Source organism: Lathamus discolor, chromosome 15, assembly GCF_037157495.1.
Source record: "Lathamus discolor isolate bLatDis1 chromosome 15, bLatDis1.hap1, whole genome shotgun sequence".
Taxonomy (NCBI): Eukaryota; Metazoa; Chordata; class Aves; order Psittaciformes; family Psittacidae; genus Lathamus; species Lathamus discolor.
This window is the reverse complement of record NC_088898.1, coordinates 2,416,085-2,432,041: the sequence shown is the minus strand read 5'-3', so window position 1 is coordinate 2,432,041 and position 15,957 is coordinate 2,416,085. Positions and strand designations below refer to the sequence as shown.

At 42.2% G+C, this 15,957-nt stretch overlaps 1 protein-coding gene and 1 non-coding gene across 7 annotated transcripts in view; both read left to right on the top strand.

The window, feature by feature from the left end:
• The first annotated feature begins 393 nt into the window (after positions 1-393).
• Positions 394-15,957, top strand: part of RC3H2 (ring finger and CCCH-type domains 2) — a 29,295-nt gene continuing 13,731 nt past the window's right edge. For 2 of the 6 annotated variants that reach the window (XM_065695803.1, XM_065695808.1), the window contains exons 1-10: positions 623-726; positions 8,899-9,195; positions 10,606-10,723; positions 11,173-11,406; positions 11,983-12,158; positions 13,198-13,398; positions 13,801-13,933; positions 14,179-14,297; positions 14,656-14,768; positions 15,378-15,686. In XM_065695803.1, the coding sequence (XP_065551875.1) occupies positions 8,965-9,195; positions 10,606-10,723; positions 11,173-11,406; positions 11,983-12,158; positions 13,198-13,398; positions 13,801-13,933; positions 14,179-14,297; positions 14,656-14,768; positions 15,378-15,686 (1,634 nt within the window). In that variant the 5' untranslated portion in view covers positions 623-726; positions 8,899-8,964. Of the gene's footprint in view, positions 458-622; positions 727-1,064; positions 1,274-8,421; positions 8,437-8,898; positions 9,196-10,605; positions 10,724-11,172; positions 11,407-11,982; positions 12,159-13,197; positions 13,399-13,800; positions 13,934-14,178; positions 14,298-14,655; positions 14,769-15,377; positions 15,687-15,957 lie in introns of those variants that run through there. The other 4 variants (XM_065695804.1, XM_065695807.1, XM_065695805.1 and 1 more) reach the window with 4 other exon arrangements.
• On the top strand, positions 13,599-13,712 carry LOC136022610 (small nucleolar RNA SNORD90). The gene has a single exon (XR_010616224.1). It is a non-coding gene; the product is annotated as a small nucleolar RNA SNORD90 (small nucleolar RNA).

Below are 15,957 nucleotides of genomic sequence, written 5' to 3'. Positions count from 1 at the left end.
TTTCTTCTTATAGAACGCTTCCTCTTCAGCAGTCACAACCCTGCACCTCCTCGGCTCTGGTTAACGACCCTGGTTTGATCTTTGTGAGTGACCAGAGGAGCGAGGTGCCTGTTCTGGTGAAGCACCAACCCGGCGCTCTCCCTCACGCTGCTCCTGAGGTGGCCTCACCCCGTGGGGGGCATCAGGACAGCTGATTTGCGCCAGAGGCGTCCTCCAAGTCCCTCATCCCTCTTAGCGCTACTAATAATGAAGTTATTAATTACAATATAAGATAAATGACCGACACTGTGACTGTAAACTGAGCTCCTCAGCGCTGAGGCGCCACTCAGACGAGGCGCGCCGCAAGGGGGCGCTGACGGCGGCGTCTCCCGCCGCTCAGCCGCGCTGTCTCTATGATTTCCGCTTCCCCATGGCGGCGCCGAGCGTCCGCCGTCGCGTCTGTGCCTCCGTCTCGATGGTTAGTTCCCCCCCAAGCTCGGCTCCCACAATGCGCCGCGGCGGTCACGCGCGGGGCGGTGGCGGCGGCGGCGGGCGCGGCGCGGCCGCTGCGCTCGCTGGGTCTCGCGAGAGGGGGCGTGGCGGCGCTCCCGGCTGTCAGCGCGATGAGGCGGCGCCGCCGAGGCCCCCGCCGCTGCCCCCGCCGCTCCGCGCCGCGCTGCCCGCCCCATGGCGTGTGAGAGGCCGGGGCCGCCGCCTGCTCCCGGCCCCGCCGCCCGCGCCTCGCAGGTAGGAGCGGGCTGGGCGGGGGCGGCCGGCGCGGGGGACGCGGTGACCCGGCGGGGCCCCGCCCGCACCCCCCCACCCCCCCCCCCCCTTCTCCCTCCGTCCCTTCCTCCTTTTTCCGCCGCCTCCCGGTGCCCTGCAGGCTCCCGGCGCTGCGGAATCCGGGCGGGGAGCGGGGCCGGGCCTCGCCCGCCGAGCGCGGCCTGTCAGCGCCGCCGCCCCGCTGCGGCGCGGGGGAGGGGGCTGCCGGCTGCTTTGCCCCCCCTCGGCCGGCGCTAGGCCGCTGGGCCAGCCGGGGCCGCGGGGCAGCCATTTGGTGGCGGTGGCTCCGGAATGACGGCGGGCGCCGGGGCCGGGCGCAGGTGCGCGGCCGGCGGCTGCTGACAGCGGCCTGGCGGAGGGGGGCGAGGGGAGCGGCCGGGCCGCTCTGCGCCCGCACCGGAGAGCTTGAGGCCGGGAGGTTCCCGGTGACGGCGCCGGCAGCACCAGGCGGCCTGTGCTGTGGTGTCCTCCGGAGAGCGGCACCGGCGTCCGCAGCGGCCCTGCTCAGGTGGAGCTCTGCTTCGGGGTAATGGTGGAGGAGAGTCACGGTGGAAAACGGGCCTTAGGACTGCGCCTGTCATGTCACGTTTGAAGTGTCTTAGAAACCCAAAACAACTGATCCGGAAGAGCGTGTCTTGGCTCTGCTGTGTGCTGAGAGCTTTAAGTTAAGCGCAGAAAGCATAAGAGAGGGCAGCGGTGTGGTTGGAGAGTGATGAGCTCTCGGTTACAGGGCTCGGTGTGGGGTGACCCCCAAGTGAGGGTAAATAATGACAAAGTTTAAGCTGCCAGCCAGGGAAATCTCTGATTTAAGTCTGTTTCGCTTTAAGTGCAAACCTAGGGTTTGTCTGGGCAGAGTTATAGTTCCTGTAACTCCTCCTGTGATTATTCTTTCATGCCCATTACAGCTATATCAGAACGTTGAAGCAAAAATTAAACCCAGCCCTTCAGATGACAAGCGTGAAAACGTGTAATTGGGGCAGAAAAGGTCTTGTTTTAAATGAGAGCCAACGCGTACAACTGTAGCTCTTCTTAACCAAAATACTGCGATTTGACCTTTGCTCTGTGTTAAACATCTGTGGAAATTCTGGGGATTGGAGCTTCTGTTGCTTGTATAAATATTATTCCATAAAACACGGAATGCTTCATTTTTGTAATCAATCACTTCCCAAGACCTGCGTGCCTTTCTAATGAGCTGCTTGGTTCTGCAATGTAAGCAAAGCCTTCCACAAGAACAGGTTTCTTATTAACTTCTGGTCCTGTCTTGGTTGAGGTCATGGCAATTTCTCTCCAAAATATTAAATTCCTGCAGTTCTAATGTCAGTGCTTGAGATAACTTGAAATTAAGCCCTCCTCTTGAGTATCGATCTCTTTCAGTTAAAGCATTGTTGGTTTACAGGAGACAGATTGTTTAAAGCATCCAGAAGGTAACAGCTATACCAGCATTTGTCTTGTTAGGTGTACGTTACTTTAGGTTTGGTCAGGTTTTGCTTAGCTCCTAATGGGATGAACAGAAGTGATCTCCTCACTGAGTGACAATCCTAGTGAAAGGAAAAATCTATATACATAGGCATGCTGAAGTATTCTGTACACTCTTAAGAAGGCTTTCTGACTCCTATGGAACCTTCTGTTTTCTTGCTTATATCTCAGAATGGAATTAGTATTTAATTAAAATTATTTGGAAAATGTGAGAATATGGAACATCTCCTTTGCAAAGCATAGTTTCAAAAGGAGAAACCTCATTGGGAGCTAAGCCATAGGTGAGGATCCTTATTCTCTGAAAATATTAATGGAGAGTAAGGAATCCTTCACTGATCTCCCTGTGAAGTAATTGTGTCAATATAGATCTGCTTAGAAAGTTACTCCCTTTCTTTGCCTTCAGTGTAAGCTCAGCTGATTTTCTTTGGTGGCAAAGGAAATGTTTTGTTTATTTGCCCTTCGGTTAGTCCTGAAAAGTCAATACCGTTACAGGAGCTGAACTGGTATCAGGCAAGGACAAACTCTCCTTTCAGTGACACCTACGAAACACAAAAAAACCCACAGTGGCATTACGTAAGTATACAGGAAACTTAAAATCTAGTACCAGATTCCTGCTGGCAACACTTGGAACAGGAAAGAGCAGGTGTGAGCTGTTGGGGATACACTGACTCTAGTGTTGATGTGAGGGGATTTACCTCTGAACCCAGTGAACTTGGGTGGTCGGTGAGCCACCATGAACTTCAATTTGTGTTAGTGAACTGTGCCCCCATTCATAAGGATTTATTCTTCAGCCACATGTTCTAAGGAGAGTGGATCTGGGCTTCAGTTTTGGTGGAAGATAGCAAGTGAAGCGTCCGGTAGGTGATTTGGCATATATTTATATATTTGGCATACATAAATGCGTATGTTTGGACAGGCATATGTATTTAGGACAGGAGGAAATGGAATGAAGCTGCCTCAGGGAAGTTCAGACTGAACATTAGGAAAAGGCTCTTCACTGGCAGGGTGGCTGGTCCATGGAACAGGCTCCCCAGGGAAGTGGTCATGGCACCAAGCCTGTCAGAGTTCAAGGAACATCTAGATGATGCTCTTGGCCATATGGTTTAGATTTAGCTAGTCCTACAAGGAGCAGGGTATTGGACTCAGTGATCCTTATGGGTCCCTTCCAACTTGAGATATTCCGTGATTCTGGCATGTTACCAAGATTTCTTGGTGATAACTTTTCTGTAATTTGGACTGAGGTAGTAGGTACTCAGAGTAGTATTAATGTTTAGTGAAAATACCACATTGAAATACTATCTTTAATGGTCATGAGAAATTCTACTTTATATATAGAATTTGCACGTGATATAGACATTTACATGTGACAGATATTATGGAATATAGAAATAAGCAAGTCTGCTCTGTAAAGAGGATTTATTTTCATTTCAAGCTGTCATAGCTGAATGATGCAAAGCTGTTATGGGGTGGCCCTTTTCTAAGCTTTTAATGAAGCTAGGTTTTTAGAGCTGTTGGTGGTGGCTGTTGAAGAGAAATGAGGAAAAGATTCTACCGTTTCAGAGAATAATAGTGATCATTTGATTATGTGGACACTAAGCTTTTGACCCAAGTCAGGATGTTTTCAGAACTACATACTTAGGAAGGAAGGTCTGAACAAGCTACCTCCTTGTAGTGCAAACAAATGATTAACCTGCATAAATGGAGATCCCTTAAAAAAAGGGAAAGAAAATACCATGATCTCTGCGGTCAACATTAGGAGCAAGTCAATATCAAGGACTAAAAATCAATTGGATTCTGAGATTTAGGTGTAAATCCACAGTGAGACTGTACTTGGACTACCTTAATTTGTGATATATGATGTGTAATTTCACTAGTTTTTCAAGATTTCCCTTCATCTTTAGAGAAGAGTTTCCTTTGTTCAGTGACAGAATTATCCCATGTCACGTTCTAGTACAAGCTCTGCTTATTAGACTTCCCTTTGCCTGTGTCCTGCAAGGGACCTGATGGAGTAGGCCTGGGCAGCTCCCCCTTAGGTCTGCAAGAAGGCTGCTTCTGTTCAGATGTGGCTGCTGGTGGTACTGCTGCTTCTCTTTTTGCCTAGGCTAAGGGGAAAGCAAGTTTTCAACCTCTGGAAAGGGCTGAAACTTGTGTGCATCATGTTTTGGTACATATCCTGACTCCAGGCAGTGTGGAGCTTTGAAGGGGATTGATCCCTGCCTTGTGTTGAACCTGCTTCCCTTTGAAGAGAAGAAAGTGTTCTTAGGCTGAGCCCCATGCTCACCATGTTACGTAGGAACTGGGGCATGTAGCTGGCAAAGAGGCACCAAAATGTTTTGTTCCTTGCTGAAAAAGCTATCCCTGGGTTGGATCGAATAATTGATTAATAAATATGAGCAAAAGGTCTTTAAAAATGAAGCAAAATCCAAGACGTCTGCTTGGGCAGCTGAAGATGAGGCTGCAGTTGTCTTTGAATATTCAGTCCTTTCATGGAGTAGCTTCAAGGGGAGGGACTGAACTTGCCCCATCTCTAAACATGTGTTTGCATTCTTCTCTGTAAGATGAAAAGATGTGTGAAAAGTATTTAAAAATAATTGAATTTGTATATCTTAGTGTGGGTGAGAAATAAAACTGAATGGAGATGTAATGCAACACCAGCATCACTAACTAAAGAAAACCCTTTCTCTATTTTGGTGTACGGTTGTTGAACTTCTGAGGTCGGTAACTTCTGGTGTGGAGATCTCCTTCTGGTGTTAGGCCTCTAAGCCCTGGATAAAAGGAAACTAAGATAAAGCATTGTCATGAGTTGCTAATTAGCCAGTGCAGGCCGTGTTCAGTCCAACGCCGGCTCAGTCTCCTGCTGTGAGGCTCTGAAACCTGTCCTTGCCTTGCTTAATGAATTGGTACCAAATTCAGGAGGCCAAGAGCCAGACATCCAGCACTGCTCTTCACAGATCAAGCCCTTTGTCTTTAAAGGTTTGTTGGAATTCCTGCAGATTTGTGTCGTGTCTCTACCTTCCAAATAGCCCTTTATTATACCTGAACAAAATGTGGTATTTGTTGGCTGGTGCTGTGTGCTGATAGATCAGAGGAGCAGACAGACGGTAACTGCTGAGCCTGGTGCTGTAGCCTTTCCCGAGAAGTGTGAATTGGAAGTTTCACCTGATACCGATTTTCATGGAATGTATGCAGATTTCAGACATGATGCAACTCAAATCACATCTGCTCAAAAGTGGTCCAGGGGTCCTGTGGTTCATGTGGTAGAGGAACAGACTAATAGAACAGCATGGTCACCTAAGCTTGGTTTCTTAAGGAAATCAGGATTATCATCCAAAAGTTGTTGAGTAACTACAATGACTTTAATTAGTTATAGAGAATGACATGGGATTAGGTAGCTAAAAGTTAGCGTAGAATAAGAACATCTCAGTCTTACTGCTTCCATCCGTTGCAAATGGTAAGGCTGTTTGAGGGAGCTTTGGGGGCTTCACCTTTCCTTCTTTCTGCCCCACCTCCCAGTTTCATCAAATATTCTTCTGGTCTCAAATCATCTGGTCTCAAATTATCACTGTTACCCCACTCTGTTGCAGCCAGCCCTGCAGTGGGCATACAGTGTTGCTGTGTTAGAAATAGAAATTTGCTCCACTGCAATAGTTTTTATTTATTATGTAATCTCTGAACTTGGGCTCATGAGTTTTCCAGTTTGTCATCTGATGTATTGCTTCTAAATGCAATAGTGTAAAATTTATTGTAGCTGTACTATCTAAAGAGCTTTTAAGTAAAAATCACCATTACCTTGTATGTTCAGCCAGTTTCTGTATTGGCCATTTTCTTGGGTTTTGGGTTTGGTTTGGTTTTTTTTTGCAGAGTGCTACTACAAACCCAAAATGATTTCTACTTTACCCTCTTTATTACATTCTCTCCGCCCTGTGTTTGCTCAGTTTAGAGCGCTGGCTCAATTTGTACTTCAAGAGGACATCCCAGGAATACACTGCTTCTGACAAGGAGCAAGAATCTATTAAACACTGGGCTTATGCTTTTTGGAGACGTTGACATGATAATTAGGAGATGGGAGATTGTTTCTTAACACATTGGAGCACAGGAGTGGCAGGAGAGCTGGCAGGCTTAATAGAGTATGGAGCCTCCTTTTGCATACGGCTGCTGGAAATTTTAGGAGTTGAGAGCTCTCCTCAGCTCTTTGCTGATTTAATTAGATTTCTTCCTGTCAAGAAATCTGAAGGCCAACACATGCTTAGTGGAATCTGTCATTTATGGGGATGAAATATCCACAGATAGATCTTTAAATTCAGTGGTGCTCACTGGCAGAATCTGTTGTGTTAGTTTCTATGCTGGTCAGGAAAACAAAACAACTCTATTTTAAAAGCTTGTCAGTAGAAAGGTGGCTGTTTCTTGTGAGTATCTCTGGAAACTGAATGTGGGGACTGAGAGCAGAGATTCCTGCATTGGAGGTAATTACTGAGCAGTGTGGAAATAGAGACTGGGTTTTAGCTTGTTACTGACGTACCAGCGACTGAGCTGGTGCGGACTGGCCTTTCCTTCAACTTTTCGCTGTGTGAGTCATGGCAGTAGCACACTTCCCAAGTTGTCCAGTTTGTGCTGCTACCTCTGTGGTGCAGTCAGGTGGAAAGACACCAGTGTGGTTCCTGGGTCAGCAGTAGTATTGGTGGTGTTAGCTTGATGGTGGCGAAAAGCTTTAAGGGAAGTATTTGCTGTAAGTTCATGCTACAGTTCTGTACCTCTCTTGTTCTGCTGTCCTGGTAGGGAAGCTGGAGTAGATGTGCTAAAGGAAATGGTGGGATTCTCCATAGAGGAATTAAAATCTTTCTAGGCATGTTGACTCATTGTGTGCTTTTGCTATTATTTGTTTTGCTTTTGAATTTCCTTCCTTCCAAGACACATGTAGTAATAGATTAAAGAGGGATGCAGTTTTTTCCTGCCTGCAAGAGCTTTGATTGTGCTTTCCTAGAAGTTGGGTGAAAATCACTTTTGTGTAATGCATGTGAACATTCTGGCTTATGTTGAAAGTGTTACCTCAGCAGTTTGGTTTGGAAGGGATCGGTTCAGCTTCCAGTTTGTTGTGTTTTACACTTACTATGGGAATTCATTTTTGGGGGAAAATCACTGCATAATATTGAAAAGCTCGCTGAGATAAGGACATCTTGTACAAGTATCCTGTTACGTAAAGGGCACTGAATGTTCATAGTACTAAATAGCGTTTCTAAACAGATGGTTATAATTAACATAAAATACATCCACAGATAAAGTGTATTTGGTGTTCTCGTAATGAATTCAATGGTCCGATACTTTAGCGTTCATTAAACTGTGGCACAACCAACAATGGAATTGCAGCAGAGTTACTGGATTCAAACTGGAGGGGAGAGCTCAGCTTCCTCAAAGCAATTACCTTTTTTCCATCATTGGAAGGGAAAAAACTAGGATGTTAAACATGTAATTATAGCATTTGTGTGTTTGCATTTCTAACAAGCTGCTAGGAGAAGCTTGTTCATAGCCTTGAAGTGAACTAACTGGTCTCCAGGTTGCATAGAAAGTCAACATCATTGCACATTGCAGTGAAGGGTGGGGCTGCTCAGCTCTTAGATGGAGCTGTGGATTTCAGTCTGCATAATGTGAACGGTTTCGATGAACTACTTAGGCCTGTTATCTCTACCAAGAACTTAAGTTATATAGGGTGGGATGTCCTTCAGAGCCATTACTATAAATCCATCTTTTCTTTGAAACACGTTTATGTAAACAGTTTTCAAGGCACTACTGCACAGCGTGAGATGTTTCAAGACTTAATAGCAAGCCAGGTGAAATTATTGCTTGCCTTACTGTAAGCTTTGTCCCAAATACCTGGAATTTCAACACATTGGAGATTTTCTCGCTGTGAGTTTGTGGAAGTGAAGTTGCATTCCTGTGTAAGGCAGAGATGTGAAAAGCAAAATTGAATACAGCAGTCTCTGCCCTTGAGCGCTTCAATGGGTTCTTGGGAGAAAAGGGGAAGTAACACAAGACAATCATAAACCTAAAACCTAACCTCTTATTCTTTTAGTGTTTTCTTATGGTTCTTAGCTTTTGCGAATTGATTTGTCTTTTACAGAAAGAAAGGCAAAGCTGTGTTTAGTTTGGTGTCTGAAGTCAGAATAAGCTCTGCAGAAGGGAGGCTCTGCTCTATTTCAGGTGGAAATAACATCTAACTACTCGCAAAAACATACACAAATTCTGTGTCTTCTCTGTGTAGAATGGCCAGGCCCATTCTACAACCAGGGAGTGCTGTCAGGGTTTTGAAAACTCAAAGTCAGATGAGATAGTTTGAGATGGTTACTGTGATTCATGCTTTTACGTGTTCTGTGCCAATAAATGTCTTCCTCTTCCTACACTAAAGGTGTATTTAATCCTGTGAGAAGAACCTTAATGTCATTTGTTGTGAATAGGTTCAACTTGTAATCTGCATCAGTTCAGTTCATGAGCCCATTTTGGTAGAATTATTAAGCTAACGTGAGGTTGGGGTTTTTGATTACTTCAGTGTAAGGTTTTGGGATTCTTCTGTAAAATACTGCAATGGTGGTTTATTTCTTAATGAAAAAAATCATTCTAAATTACCAGAAAGCATGTTTTAAATACTCTGTTATTCACTTACAGCTGCCAAAACATAGTACAGAGAAATAATGGTCTGCTAGCCTGCTAAAGAAGAGTCCAGCTTCCACAATGCCTGTGCAGGCAGCTCAGTGGACAGAATTTCTGTCCTGCCCAATCTGCTACAATGAATTTGATGAGAATGTGCACAAACCCATCAGCTTAGGTTGCTCTCACACTGTCTGTAAGACCTGCCTGAACAAGCTTCATCGCAAGGCATGTCCTTTCGACCAGACTGCCATCAACACGGACATCGATGTTCTTCCTGTAAACTTCGCACTCCTCCAGCTAGTTGGGGCCCAGGTATGATTTAAGCAGCTCTTTGGTTTGCCACTTTGTGTTATTACCGTTTACGTGCCATTTGCAGTATGGGTGCTGATCTTTTTCCCTCATTTTAGTCTTAAAAAATAGGCAAGACACAACCTTTGTTATATTTAGAAGTCCTCTAAGAGGACTAAACCATTTTGAGGACCATCTTCATAAAATGTAACCATTGTAAGGTGAATTCTGATTTAAAAAGGCTCTTGAACTGTGACTGGAGAAAAAAATCCATTACAAAATAGTTCTGTCACAACTGTCAGTAGAAAAGTGAACCTAGAGATTGCACTCATTCATTGTATGCTCGCAAGGAGTCTCGTTTCTGCATGTCACATGTTCAAAAGTAGCTTGCTCTTTAACCAGCTTTCAGAAGCGTGTTTTGTTTTATTTGGGTTTTTGAAGTATTGCGCGATGATGGGTTTCCAGTTGTGTTTTCAGACACTGGCTAATCAGGCCAGGAACGTTCTCTGCGCTGTCTTGTAGTAGTGGCAAAACAGCGATTATATAATCAGTACTGTGCCTTCCAGAGACTAAATAAGTCTGCTCACCTTCTGCTGGTTCATATGCTTTAAGGTATTATTCTTCCTGTAACATCCGGGCATTTTAAGTAACATAAGAAACAGTAAGAAGATACTTTTTACGTTGCTTTTTAATGGCTTATCACACTCCTCGACACGGCTATTGGTAATAACACTATATCAAAGTGGTTTTGTTTCTTAAGTTCACGTGTTCCTTTCATTTTTCTCATTTCTAACTTTGTGTCAGATCGCAGCCTTGATCTTACTACAGTTATTTTCCTTGTCTTCTAACTTCTTGCACTGTCTTTCAAACAATTTAATGTTTTGTGACTTATACTCCCTCTGTTCTCGCTGTCTGACCTTGTTACTCTGGGTTTTTTCCAGCAAGTGAAGTTTGCTAGTTCTCCTTGAAGATTTCATCATGCCCAAATTATGCTCAAATGATTTTTTTAACTTTGCATTTTATTTTTTCGTATTATTTTGTTGCCAGTTTGTTTTATAACTTCTCTCGTGTCTCTGTAGTAAATCATGCTGATCTCGTACGCTGATCATCCTCTCAGATCTTGTGTTCTTCATTCATCTTTTATGTACCTTCTCATTAGACCTCCATTATTGTTTTCTATCCTACTTATGTTCTTAACGTGTTGAGTACTAACAAAAATAATCTTTCATCACCCCAACCCTCATCTTGATCCCTTTTTGTTATTCTTTACTACATTCTACATACCTTTGGTGGGTCCCATCTCCCACTTCTTTAAAAAGCAGTGTAAATCTGCAGTGTTATGTATTAATAGTAGCAACGTTGGTGCTGTCGAAGGCATATTAGGTAGCCTGGTATGTGTAATTCTTCTCTCTCCTCCCCCTTGCATTTTCTTAGGTACCCGATCATCAGACAGTAAAGTTGAGTAATGTAGGAGAGAACAAACATTATGAAGTAGCAAAGAAATGTGTTGAGGATTTGGCACTCTACTTAAAGCCATTAAGTGGAGGGAAAGGTGAGTCTCTGCTGAAGAGTGGAATTTCGATGAAGCTTTCTTTGAACAGCACTGTATTTTCAGCACTGATTTTAGACAACAAATGGATAATCCTCTCATTTTTGTGATAAAAGTTTCCCATATGGCTTTAAAAGCTTGTTCACACTTGGGACACTTGGTTTTTTTAGAATTTAAGTTCACAAGATACTCTTTTTTTTTTTTTATTTAATATTACTACCTTGAGGCTAACTTTGTACTAAAGCTGAACTTTCCTTAAAGGATGGGCTTGATGTCCATGTAAGACTTTAAAATCCCTTTTGATAACACAGAGTTGCTGAAGAGAAGGCAAGATGCCTGTGACTAGTGTCCAAGTCCTAAAGAAAGACATATATTACTACACCTTTTTGTCTTATACAGATAAATTCATATAGATAAAAGCGATAGTTTGCCTTTTCTCTCCTCCTTTGAAGGTGTTGCAAGCTTGAATCAGAGTGCACTGAGCCGTCCAATGCAAAGGAAGCTTGTGACGCTGGTGAACTGTCAGCTGGTGGAGGAAGAGGGTCGGGTCAGAGCTATGAGAGCAGCTCGATCACTGGGAGAGAGAACTGTCACAGAACTGATCTTGCAGCACCAAAATCCTCAGCAGCTTTCTGCCAATCTTTGGGCTGCTGTCAGGGCACGAGGATGCCAGTTTCTAGGACCAGGTAAGGTACCTGTAGAGGCTGCAGCAGAGTGTATTTAGCTGTACTTTGTTATAACAAGGTTGCAGCATACTTAAAGTTTATAATGATCATGTTTATAACTTTGATAGAAACAGCAAATTCTTTGAGTGCTGCTGAAGCAGGCACAGAAATGAGAAGGAAATTATGTTTAAACTGAAATTAGTCCTCTTTTTATTCCAGTAACTGATGTTAGTATTCCTGCACACTCTCCCTGTATTTATGTTATAGTTCCATGGCGTAGCATTGATAAGACGCTACAGAATTACAAAGGCTGCATGATTGCACGGTGGAATAAAATACAGAACCTGCACTACTGATGTGTTTATTACTGAAAATTAGTCATAGCTTTTTGTTTGCTGTGCTTTGAGTGCTTCTAAATACTACTTCTAAATCAGCAAACTTCTTAAAATGCTTACAAAGCTTTTTTCTTATGATTAGGGAAATAAAAAATAATAAGGAATTACATTTGAGATGATTCAGATGCCTACTTATGTTAATATATGATAGCCTTGCTGATTTCTGGCAATGTGTTTCATCTTTTATTCTTGTGTGTTAAAGCTATGCAAGAAGAGGCACTGAAACTTGTATTACTGGCACTGGAAGATGGCTCTGCACTCTCAAGAAAAGTTTTGGTACTTTTTGTTGTGCAAAGGCTAGAACCAAGATTTCCTCAGGCCTCTAAAACAAGCATTGGTCATGTTGTGCAGCTACTGTATAGAGCATCTTGCTTTAAGGTAAAATACCAGTGTTTGAAGTTTGTTACTGTGCATTAGTGCAGCTCCAGAGAACCTGACCTAGGATTAGTATCTTTCACCTGTGAAATGTTACATAAATTCATTTTCTACACATTTAAATAGTACAGACTGTAATCAGTTTCTACACATTTAAATAGTGCAGACTATAAGATGTTTATCTAGAGCTGTCATGAAATAGTTGTTTGATATTTAAAACTCCCTGCAAAAGGAACAAATGTAGTACTGGGAACTTCCCTAGCCCCAGCACCAGGCATGAGAGAGGGACACCAGACAGAGATTGCTCTCAGCCTGAGCTCCAGCCTTGTGTTCCCACATATTTGTCACTCTCTAGCCTTTCTTTTGTCTGTATCTGGCCACTTTGCACTGAAGAGGTTCTTTATTTTTGATACATAAGGGTGGCTTGTTTAAACTGCATATTCGCAACTCTTTATATCTGGAGAAGAATGAAAAGTTAATTCCATGGGTCTTTGTTCCTTCTTGAATCACAATTAAAAACATGATTATCACAACATCACTAAACTAAATATTAACATAACGAGACCTGTTGTTCTCATTTATGACAAATACCTTCTCTAACCTAAGAGTTTTACTTAACAGAAAGCCCAATGTAAAAGTTAAATATTCTAGTTTTAGAATGTCAATATCTTAAAATTATCCTTTTTATGAAGTTGCTTCTGGAGGCTTTCCTGTTTCTTTAAGTCATCTTTTAATACTGTGTAGCAAAAACTACTAGTAGAATTACTAAATATGTAACTGTGACTTAAGCAATCTGATTACTTTGTAGTTGGAAGTAGCAAGTTGCTGTAGCTTTGCATCAGTGATCCTGTAGAAACTTGAAGAGCTGGCGGGTCTGCTTGTGCACTGCTGGCTGAGAGTAAATACCTGGAAAAGAACCAAAGTATATGCTGCATATACAAGCCCAATACTTTTGTGATTTGTGCTGTATAACTGTCTTTTTCTAATGGACTTGGAGATTTTCTTGTTAAAGGAGGAGTATTTAATTATTCCTGTTTATTAGGTCACTAAAAGGGATGAAGATTCTTCTCTGATGCAGCTTAAAGAAGAGTTTCGGAGTTATGAGGCTTTGCGGAGAGAACATGATGCCCAAATTGTTCACATTGCCATGGAAGCAGGACTTCGAATATCGCCAGAACAATGGTCTTCTCTTCTGTATGGTGACTTGGCACATAAATCACACATGCAATCCATTATTGACAAGGTTTGTCAAAGGCATGATTTTAGTATCTTTGTAGGATTAGATTAGACTATTAAATGTTGTGCTAAAAATCTCAAGAAATGCTTGAGTTAACTTTTTGTCTTTAGTTATATAAAATATTAATTAAACTAGAATGAAAGGGGTTTTCCCACTATAGCGTCTTCTTCATATGAAGACATTTTGATGTTCAGTACTTTAAGACTAATTCCCTTTTATGTGTCTTATGATGAAGCTTCATAGGGCAGATTCTGAGATGAGAAATTAAATTTCTCTCCACTGATACTCTCTGTATGCCATCTGAAGACACTACGTAATGCACTTAGAAACCAGTGTAATGAAAATCTTTCTCAGATCAGTAGTTCACGGTTGTAAGATGCAGTACACTAATGCTTGCTTTGTTTTCAGCTCCAATCTCCAGAGTCTTTTGCAAAGAGTGTACAAGAATTGACAATTGTCTTGCAGCGCACGGGAGATCCTGCAAACTTAAACAGGCTGAGGCCTCATTTAGAGCTCCTGGCAAACATAGATCCAAATCCAGGTATGCAAATGAAGCTTTTTAAACATTCTTTTGATGTTTTTTGTATATAACAAAGAAAATTATTAAGAGAAATTCCACTCCTTGTTTATGAAATTCCTATTTATTACTATATAATAAATTCTTCTTCAGGGCTCTCTAAGTTCTGTCCTAGTACTTGATGTTTTGAAGTACTAGAAATGTTGCCTCTTCTTATTTACTACTGGAATTATTGTCAGAATGACAAGCCTGCTTTTAATGATTTTTAGATGCAGCATCTCCAACATGGGAGCAGCTGGAAAATGCAATGGTTGCTGTAAAGACTGTGGTACATGGGCTAGTGGATTTCATTCAGAATTACAGTAGAAAAGGCCATGAAACTCCACAGGTGACTATATATGTCTTAATGTACATTTACTGAATGGTGTAACTTTGAGAAGTTACTATTGCTTTGAAACATTTATGGCCTTGTCTGTGGAATAATTGATGATACTGCTAACTGCATTCAGGTTTTGAGAACTTAACATATCTAAATACAGAATGCAGCAGAACTTGCTGTAGTGAGATCCGTGGTGTAGTGTTTACCCCATCAACAAGAAATTTCCTTAATTTTCTGATTAAAGGTGCAAAATGTAAAATCATTTTGAATGTAGCTTGTGTATTTTAAATCTGCTTTTATATAAATTGTCTGCTAGATTGTAAAAGGAATGTCTGGTGGTTTGATTTTTTTTTTTTTCTTTGTACAGCCACAACCAAATAGCAAATACAAAACAAGTATGTGCCGAGACCTTCGACAGCAAGGGGGATGTCCAAGAGGAACAAACTGTACATTTGCTCATTCTCAGGAAGAGCTCGAAAAGTGAGTCTGGGAGATTTTCTTTTTTTTTTTCCTTCTTTTTAATTTAAATCCAAGAGTCTCCACAGAATTTTGAAAATAGCTTCTTCTCTACATTTATTCATGTGGAAGGATTTGTGAATCCTGTGAAGTCGTAACTCTATATAAGATTGTAACTACAGTAAAGCCTGCAAGCTAATTCCAGTTTTATTTTCTATTTTACCCCACATAAAGTAATATTTCCTGTCCCAAAACTAAGTCTAGGCTTGGGGTCTGTCAGGAATTGCTTATATCAGCTACAAGGTGGAGAATGTTAATTACATTTTAATTGCTTAAGGAATAAAGTGAGTTATTTCAACGTGTGCATTTTTGAAACTGTTTTCACCCAAAACCATTTGCAAAGAACTGCAGAAGTGGATCTTCTAAGAGGAGAGGTGATGTTTGGTTACAGAGGAAGATGTTGATGTTCAGTTTGCAGATTGTTGAAAATAAGAACCATGTTTTGAAGTCTTGTAATTTTGCTCGTACCGCATTCCTCTCAATCCCTTACTTTTGCTAGTTTTACAAATACATTAAAATTCATAAGCACCTTTTAAATTTTCTTTTGTCTGTTTTACATGTGCTTGTTTATAGATACCGCTTGAGGAACAAAAAAATCAGTGCAACAGTGAGAACATTCCCCCTTCTAAATAAAGTTGGCGTAAATAGCACCGTCTCAACCACAACAGGAAACGTAATTTCTGTCATAGGAAGCCCTGAAGCAACAGGGAAGATGGTGCCAAGTACAAACGGAATAGCTAATCTGGAAAGTGGGGTTCCCCAGTTGATCCCTCGCTGTGCAGACACCTCCTTGAGAGCTTTGGAGAACACCAAGAAGGGAGGGAAGACTGGAGCCAATGGCCAGAATGTTTCTGGATCCCCTACAGAATCACTACCTGAAAAGTAGGTAGCCTTTATTCATAAAGAGAAATAAGCACAACATTTTGCTTGTGGATTATCATGGAGTTTGTGGTAGCAAGCAATACATGCTGAATTCTGGTCCTGGCTTGCTGTTGTTGGTGCTCACTGACTGCAGATTTGTGTAAGATGTACTGCAGTGCAGGTATAGTTATACACAGTCTGTGGGCTCAAGCTGTCAGAGCCAGCATCGGTTGTTTTAGCAGTTGAATACTCCCATGCAGTGGAGATGAAATGGTAAATCTCTCCCTTTATC